The 9,340-nt window shown below is 39.6% G+C and overlaps 1 protein-coding gene across 4 annotated transcripts in view; it reads right to left on the bottom strand.

The window, feature by feature from the left end:
- LIN9 (lin-9 DREAM MuvB core complex component) overlaps nucleotides 1-9,340 on the bottom strand; it is a 69,585-nt gene that overhangs the window by 29,607 nt on the left and 30,638 nt on the right. For all 4 annotated transcript variants that reach the window (XM_027775231.1, XM_027775232.1, XM_027775233.1 and 1 more), the window contains one exon: nucleotides 9,208-9,340. This exon ends at the window's right edge or, in 3 of these variants, runs on beyond it. In XM_027775231.1, the coding sequence (XP_027631032.1) occupies nucleotides 9,208-9,340 (133 nt within the window). The remainder of the gene's footprint in view (nucleotides 1-9,207) is intronic.

Genomic DNA, 9,340 nt, shown 5'->3' with positions numbered 1-9,340 from the left:
CCCTCCCCCCAAAATAAAAAATAAAAAAATTAAAAAAAAAAAAAAGGAATTAAATAAATAAATAAATAAGAAGAACTTTGGTCGTTTACTCATGAGTGTGACACTAGTAGTTAATTAAACAAAAAAGACCCAGCCACAATGGTGTATACTGCTACTGTGCTGTGCTCTGTAGGCTGAGGAATGCTGGAGGGCCAGGTTTCATTTCTGGTACACCTTAAAGGCCAGGCATAGTGGCATGAGCTGGTAATCTGAGATTTGGGAAGCTGAAGCAGGAGGATCACGAGCTCAAGACTGGTCTGGGCAACACAGTGAGACACTCCAAAAAAGAGCTGGGTGTAGTGGCACGTGCCTGTAGTCTCAACTGGGAGGTTGACGCAGGAGGATTATGACACAGTGAAACCCTGTCTTTAAAAAAAAAAAAAAAGACAAGAATGCTGTGCAGAAAAGAATAGAGCAGGCCTCAGAATGCTATTCTTAGAAAGTCCTCCTTACAAGGTCGACCCTTGGCTAGCATCTAGAAATTTGGATTTGGGGAATCTTCCCACTGCTCCCTGATTAATAAAGGTAGTTTACTATGTCTAGGTCGTACAAACAATGTGGTTTATTCTAGACATCTGCTTTCTTTCTAGGAGTCTGAACTTTCAGTATGTATTAGGTTGAGAGTTCCCAGTCTTTAGTAGAACAACAACAACAAAAAACATGAGCAGCCTTCAAAAAACTCCAAGCACTGAGTCTCTAATAAGCTTCCCCGGTAGGTAACACTTTTCAAGTGTGGCAACTTGTTTCTGGAGGAGTTAAGCAATGTCTTTTATGACTCTAAAGGGAGAGAAATCTTGGAAGTTTACATCTGGTTTCCTCTGGACTTTTTGCCATGTATAGCTTACATTTGCTAAGTTTGTTTTGCATCCTTTGCTGTAATAAATCTTTCTTTTTTTTTTTTTGGAGAGGTTTTTTGCTATAGGGCGCGTGCGCTCGCCAGACAGAGAGAGAGAGACATAGAGAGAAAGCGAGAAATCACCCCCCAGGGGGGATGGTCACGCCGCAATCCCTTCTCCTCCGTTCTCCTCTCGGGATCTTGGGCACGCACGCACATGTACCTGGCGTGAGTTTTAAGCCACCGGGTCCGGGACACGAACCGCGGTTGACTACGTGGGAGTCCAGCGACATAGCCATTACGCTAACTGCTGGTTCCCTCGCTGTAATAAATCTTAGCGATGAGTATAAGTGTGTGCTGAATACTCTGAGTCTTTCTAGTGAATCAACAAACCTGGGGGTGGTCTTAGAGATAATTATTTATGTCACTATTACTTAAATCCAGTCTGAAATAACATCAGAAAAATCCAAACAGATACACAGCATGAGTAAAAAAAATGTAAGAATAGTAGCATTTAAAGCTTTAAACTAGGCAAATAATACATTTCATATTGACTAAAAAGTGCGATCCATAATAGTTTAATACAACACAGAAATTTTCAACGCAAAATTGTTTAAAATAAAAGGATCAATTGATAAAAACACAATTGTAGAACACAAAAATATCATTCTCAGGCTCTGACAGGTCAATTAAGAGAAAAGAAAATAGAGAAATAGAAGATATGAGTAATAAAGTTCTAGTTATGGCAGCGTCAAGACGTTGGTGAACCTTCACCACAGAAGACAAGTATAAACCTGGACAAGACTGTCCAAAGCAGGGCTGGCAGGTGGCATGGTGGTTGGGGGCGCCAGACTCCCACACGGCAGACCATAGTTTGTATCCCAGACCTGATGGCTTGCTTTCTCACTTTATCTCTCGTTCTCTGTCTCTTTCTGGCCAAGTTAAATAATAATAATAAAAAAACAAAATAATTCTTAAAAAAAAAAAAAAAACACCAAAAAAACCTGTCAAGAACAATTCTAGAGTAATGAAGTGGACCAAATGTAGAAAACAATTAAATGCTTATTGTTGGTGCTGGCAGGTGGTATAGTGGTTAAGGTGCTGGACTCCTTCCTACATGGCTGACTGCAGTTCAAGGCCCAGGCCTGGCAGCTTGAAACTTACGCTAGGTATGTGTGTGTGTGTGTGTGTGTGTGTGTGTACTCAAAATCTTTTTTTTTTGGAGATGTTTTTGCTATAGGGCGCTTGCACTCTCCAGACAGACAGAGAGACAGAAAGCAAGAAATTACCCTCCAGGGGGGATGGCCACACCGCAATTCCTTCTCCTCCATTCTCCTCTCGGGATCTTGGGCACACACGCACATGCACCCGGTGTGAATTTTAAGCCACCGGGTCCGGGACGCAAATCGTAGTCGACTACATGGGAGTCTAGCGACATAGCCATTACGCTAACTGCTGGTCCCATGTATACTCAAAATCTTGAGAAGAGACTGGAGGAGAAGAGACTGTGGCCTGGCCATCACCCAAGTAGGTGATTTCTTGCTTTCTGTCTCTCTGGGAGCGTATGCACCTGATAGCAAAAAATCCTGGGGGGAAAAAGAAGGGATGAGCAGATGGCATATGGCACTGGACTCCCACATAGTTGACCCCAGTTTAAGTCCTGAACCCAGTAGTTTAAAACGCATGCCAGGTGCGTGTGTGTGCATGCCCACAATCCCAAGGGAAGAATGGACTGTGGCATGGCCATGCCACAATTGCCCTAAGGTGTGATTTCTAACTTTCCGTCTCTGGTGAGCACATGCTCCCTATAGCAAAAATCTCTAAGAAAGAAAGAAAGGAAGGAAGGAAGAGAGAGAAAGAATAATGCTTATTGTTGAAAAACTGCTAAAGTTTCAGGTTATAACAGGAGTCAGTGGTCTTTTTGCAGGAGGTTGTCCACATCCCCACCATATACATTAACTAGACTGGCAAAAATAGCTTTATTAATGCAGGGCTGGTCATGAAAAACAGTATTGTCAGAAGGGACAGACTCCATGTGGACTAGTGGGTAAAAATGTGCAATTCTGCCAGCTGAAAGTGGTGAACTCTCACTGAAGAGACAGAAAAAATCTACAGTTTTGTAAGCCCGACATGTTGTCGTGGCTGAAATAAGTGGCAGACCAGTCAGAAATTTAAATGAAAGATCCTGGAAACTAGAGTCATAAAAGAACCAAATAAGTTTTTTATGCATTCCTGTTTAACTGGGAAACTATGCAAAAGGAGGGGGAATCTAAAGAGAATCTGTCAGAAAGTAAAAGCTAAGGATGACATACAAACTGGCAACAGCATGGACGTTAGCAGGTGGCATGGTGGTTAAGGGTTCTGGACTTCCACATGGTGATGACAGTTCGAGTCTCAGACCTAGCAAAAACCAAAAAAAAAAAAAAAAAAAAAAGAAGCAATAAGTTTAAAGGAAAAGACTAGAAAAAACATACACTATGGTAACAATAATCATAAGAAAATTGGAATGGCTATGAGTATTAGAAATTTAAAACAAAGTACATTACTAGAGATAAAGAGGTAAAATTCATAATAATAGAGGATTTATTGGGAAAATATGATGAAGATAAATATGTATCTTGGGACCACCAGATGGCATAATGGTCACGTCACTGGACTCCAGGTTGACTGTGGTTCAAGTTCTGGACTTAGTAGCTTAAAACTCAGGCACGTGTGCACGTGTGCCCCAAATCTGGAGAGGAGAATGGAGGAGAAGGGACTGCAGCATGGCCATCCCTCCAGGAGATGATTTCTTGTTTTTTGTCTCTGTCTCTCTAGCGAGAGCACGTATCCTATAGCAAAAATCTCTCTAAAAATAATAATTTTTTCAAATTATTTATTTATTTATTTTAATTTGACCAGACAGGGACAGAGTGAGAGAGTGAGAGAGAAAAGAGAGAGGGAAGGTAAGAAAGCAAACTGCCAGGTCTTGGACTTGAACTGCAGTCGGCTATGTGGGAGTTTAGCACCTTAACCACATGCCACCTTGCAGTCCCTAAATAAATAATTTTTATAAAATATGCACCTTAACAGAGTCCCAAAAGATATGAAGCAAAAACTGACAGGCTAAAAGAGAAACTACAATTCAACAATTTATAATCAGATTTTAATATTCCTGTCTCAATAACTGATACAACAAGAAAATCAGTAAGGATATATAGAAGAGTTGAATAAGTTATCAACTCGATCTAATATATATGGAATATTCAACCCAACAGTAAAATGAAGCACACATAGAGCATTCTCTCAGCTACAGTACACACAAATCTCAAAAACTTGAAAAGGACCGAAATCACACAAAATACACTTGATAACAACAAAATTAATTCAGTGAGTCTTCACCAAACAGTGCTTAGTTGTGCAAAATAAACCGAGAGAAAAGCTATAACCTGAAAAATGTAAGACTTCTAAGACAAAGCAACTTTTCTTCTCTGGGGAGGGCATCTATTTTTAAAATTATTTATTGATATTTATTTAATTTCATTTGTTATTATTTTTTAATTTGACCAGAGAGCAAGAAAGGAAAAATGAAAAAAGCAAGCCACCAGGTCTTGAGTTGAACACTGGTCAGCTATGTAGGAGTTCAGCACCTCAACTGCCATCCTACCTACTAGCTCTCATAGATCTACATCTGAAATACAAGTCAGTTCCCTATATTACAGGATTATCTATCTGTTCAAATAACTAAATTCTATTCAGTTTTACGTAACTGATTTAAAGACTTTAAAAAATGTTTTCATTGGGACCAGCAGTTACCGTAATGGCTATGTCGCTGGACTCCCACGTAGTTGACCGCGGTTTGCATCCTGGACCCAGTGGCTTAAAACTCACGCCGGGCGCATGTGCGTGCATGCCCAAGATCCCAAGAGGAGAACGGAGGAGAAGGGATTGCGGCGTGGCCATCCCCCCTGGGGGGTGATTTCTTGCTTTCTGTCTCTCTGTCTCTCTCTCTCTGGCGAGCGCATGCGCCCTGTAGCAAAAAACGTCTCCAAAAAAAGAAAAGTGTTTTAATTTATGAGTCAGCCCCATGGCCTAGTGGTAAAGGGAGCCAGATCCACAGGGCCAACTGCAGTTCAAATCCCAGTCCCAGCAGTTTAAAAAACACCAAGTGCAAGTTGGCTCCACGGCTTGGTTAAGGCAGCCTGATCCCACATGGCTGGCTGTGTGGTTTGAGTCCCTGGCCTAGCAGCCTGTTTCTAATATGGCCTTCTCCTTATCAGTCACTTATCAGTCATTTCTGTGCTGGATTACGTGTGCTGACAATGGAAAGCTTACAAACAAAAGCGAAACGGCAATGTAAGTTAGACTCCATGGCCACTCAGAAAAAAATTAAAAAGCAACCCTAGATTAGAAAGTCAAATTTAGAAAAGAGAGAAAGAACATGTTATCATGGTTATCAGCACTAACCCAAGGCCCTGAGATTATTTAATAACAAGCAAAAAATGTAAAAAACGTCCCCTAAGTAGGCCGGCCATATTTCCTGATTAATCCAGGACAATGCCCCTTTATATCTTTTATAATAGTCAAATTATTAACACTAACTTCTTTTATTCCCAAAAGTATACCTGCTTGGGCGATAAATTATGTGGTCATTCTACTTTAAATGTGTTATATGTTCAACTATCCAGTGCCAAAAAAAAAAAGGGTTCAGGCACAACAGATAAGGGCGAGCATATCTAACGGCACCAAAAAAATTTGAGTCGAGAGCAATTTCACTGTAAACATAAAGGTACAGTTTTTGGTTTGTTTTGAGAGACATTTTTACTATGGGACACATGTGCTTGCTGGAGTGACAGAGAGAAAGTGAGAAATCACCCCCCGGGGGGCTAGCCATGCTGCAATCTCTTTTCCTCCATTCTCCTGGAATTTTGGGCATGAACACACATGTGACGAATGTTGCCAGGTCCAGGACTTGAACTGCGGTCAACTACATAGGAGCCCAGTGACATAACTGTTACGCCATATGCTGGTCCCTATTTATTATTATTATTTTTTTAAAGATTTTTGCCATAAGGCACATGCGCTTCCCAGAGAAGGGACAGTGAGAGGGAAGTGAGAAATCACCTGGGTGGGGGGTGGCCAAGCTTCAATCCATTCTCGTCCATTCTTCTCCTGGGATTCTGGGCACGCACAAACACATGACTGGCATGGTTTTCAAGTCACCAGGTCTGGGACTCCAGCCATGGTTGGCCATGTGGGAGTCTAGTACCTTAACCACCATATCATCAGCTGGCCCCAAAAGGCACAGTTTTATTTTGTTTTTCATTTTATTAATTTCATTTATTCATTCCTTTATTTTTAAAATTTGAACAGAGAGAGACACAAAAAGAGAGAAAGGGAAAGTAAGAAAGCAAGCCACCAGCTCTGGGACGCGAACCACGGTCAGGCATGTGGAAGAGTCTAGCGCCTTGACCACCACGCCATGTGCTGGCCCCTAGCGACAGTTTTAAAGATGACTGGTGAGAGCCTCAGCTAATGGGCTGGGATTGAGAAATTGAGCTGGCAGTCGTTAAATCTTAACTTGACAGTTATTTCTACAAATCACATCTTTTGTGTCTCCTGGATGACTTCTTTTCTGTTTATCCCTTTGACTTACATACTACACAGAAAATCTTTCCTGGAGCTAGTTTGTGGCATGGTGAAGGTGACTGGATCCCATATGGCCAACCATAGTTTGAGTCCTGAACCTGGCCACTTGAAAGTCACACCAATCATGTATGCACACATGCTCAAAATGCTGAGGGAAGCGTGAGAAGGGATTGCAGAATCGGCCAATCCAAAGCACCCCAGGGGGGTGCTTTCTCACTTTCCTCCTTTCTCTTTTTCTTTCTCTCTCTGGTAAGTACATGCACCCAATAGCAAATTTAAAAAGAAAAAAGAAAGAAAGAAAGAAAGAAAGGAAGAATTCCTAGGATTATAGTTCATTTTACTAGGATTACTTTTAGGACAATTCTGGTTCTTATAATTTCTTAACAAATCAATTTTTTAATTTAAATTTTATTTTTTAATTTAAAAAAATATTCATTATCATTATCATCATCATCATCATCATTTGGCCAGAGAAAGACAGAGAGAGAAAATGAAAAAGCAAGCCACCAGGTCTAGGACTGAAATTGTGGTTGGCCATATGCGAGTCCAGCACCTTACCCACCATGGCACCTATCGGCTCCAAAATTTTATTTTTAAAAATTTGCTATCAGGTACGTGCACTTGCCAGAAACAGAGGGAAAAAAGCACCTCCCAGGGATGATGGCCATACTATAATTAATCCCTTTTCCTCTATTCACCTCTCGGGATGTTGGGCATGCATGCACATGTGCCCAGCGTGTTTTTCTAGCTGCCATGTCTGGTATTCGAACCATGCAGTTGGCCGTGTGGGATCCCTCTGCCTTCACCACTCCACTGGCTGGCCCTTGCAATATTTTTGTTAAGGATTTTTTAGACTATATTATTGAAGGAAATAAATTTATAATTTCAAGTTCATTTTCTTCTTCTGTGAGCAAGACAGAGAGATAGTATTCCCAACAGAGTCTTGAATGATCTACCCCAGCCTCAGCCAGTCCTGGATCATGGACGTGCACATGCCGAGTGGAATCAGGGAGGTGTCAAGACACAATTCTATCAATAGAACATTCCTATGTGGATCAGCCTCACAGAGTGTGTGTTTTATCACTGTGCCACTGTCTGGCCCTTGTCATTTTCTTTTCATATAATGTCCTTGCAAAGTTTTGGTATCAGGGTTATACCAACCTCATAAACAAGTTGGGACGTATTTCTGACTCTATTTTCTCAAAGAGTTCATACAAAATTGGTATCATTTTTTCCTTAGATGTCAGCAATAATTTATACCTGGAGTTTTCTTTTTCAGTTTGTGGCAATAATTCAATTGCTAGTTATTCCAATTTTCTCTTTCCTCTTATATTTGTTTTGACAAATAATCTTTTTCAAGAAATTTGTACATTTCTTTTTCAAGAAACTTGTCAGTTTCAAATTTACTGACATAAAGTTGTTCATAATATTCCATTATTAATATGTTATGTCTATAGAAGCTTTCACTATGCCTTCTTCCTCTATCAGTCTTTCTAGGTGTTTATCAATTTAATCTTTTTTTTAAAAAATAATTATTTTTAATTTAACTTTAGGTCCAGGACTTGAACCACAGTCGAAAATGTGGGTGTCCAGTGCCCTTAACCACCATGCCACCTGCTAGGCCCCAATTTAATCTTTTCTAAGATCTAAATTTGCCTTTGTTGATCTTATCTATTGTTTATCTAGTTTTACATCATTGATCACTGGTCTATTACTTCTGTCCTTTACCTTTTATTTTGCTCTTTTTTTTTCTTTTTCTTTTTAGTTTACTAACATATCTACCCACATAACACCTTATTATTTTTTGTATAACAAATTATAATTATACTTTTTCACCAAATTATCTAGGATTAACTTAAACTTGAGGTTTCATTTTGTTTTCATGCCATGTTATAACTGAAATGAGTATTTAGAATCACATTTATAAAACTGACAGAATTTATACCCATATATAATTCTGAGCAAACTGCTAGTTGAATAGTTTAGCTTTTTTTTTTTGTCTGTTATTCCCCCCCCCTTTTTTTTTAGGGTTTTGTCATAGGATGTATGAGAGAGAGACAGAGAAACAGAAAGTGAATAAAGTGAGAAATCATCTTCCGGGGGGATGGGAGAATGAGGGAACAGCCATGCTGCAATACCTTCTCTTCCAGTCTCCTCTTGGGATTTTGGGCATGTATGCACACACACCATGCATGACCCTCAAGCCTCTGAGTCCGGGACATAAACCATGGTCAACCATGTGGGAGCCCAGTTCCTTAACCATCATCCTCCCTGCTGGCCCCTGAATAGTTTTACTTGCTCATTAGAAATGGACTATTTCTAGACCCAATGACTGCAAGAATAATGGTGTTTCTTAACTACCCAGATACATTTGGTTAGGAAAGAAAAACAAATGACATGGAAGCAAAAGATAAAAAAAAAATTTTTAAAGTTTTTAAATTTAAAGAACACATAATTATACTTATCACAGTAAAGTTTAAAATTTGTTTTTACAGCAATTTACTTTAGTTTACATAGAAGATGCTCTTTTCATATATTTTTCCCAATTACTTTTAAAAACAGATTTTAAACAAAGAGTAACCCCTACAATAAATTGCTGTAGAGCTACACTTTAAGCTTTTTAAATTTAAAAGTCATTTCTCTAATAGAGATGATCACAGTTAAAAATTACAAGTCAAAATAGTAAGAAACTTGTCTTCACTTACCTGTAACTTTGGTTCCAATAACCAGAGGCAAAGGGATTTCATCTGGCAGATCTTTGAATTGGGAAACATCTGCAACTTTCCTTTGTTGTAAGAGCCTTATTTTCTGCCGTTTCTGTTTTAATGCTGACCGCTC

Source organism: Tupaia chinensis, unplaced genomic scaffold (assembly GCF_000334495.1).
Source record: "Tupaia chinensis unplaced genomic scaffold, TupChi_1.0 Scaffold000532_1, whole genome shotgun sequence".
Taxonomy (NCBI): Eukaryota; Metazoa; Chordata; class Mammalia; order Scandentia; family Tupaiidae; genus Tupaia; species Tupaia belangeri.
Note: the sequence above shows the minus strand (reverse complement) of the source record. Positions and strands in the feature narration are given on the sequence as shown.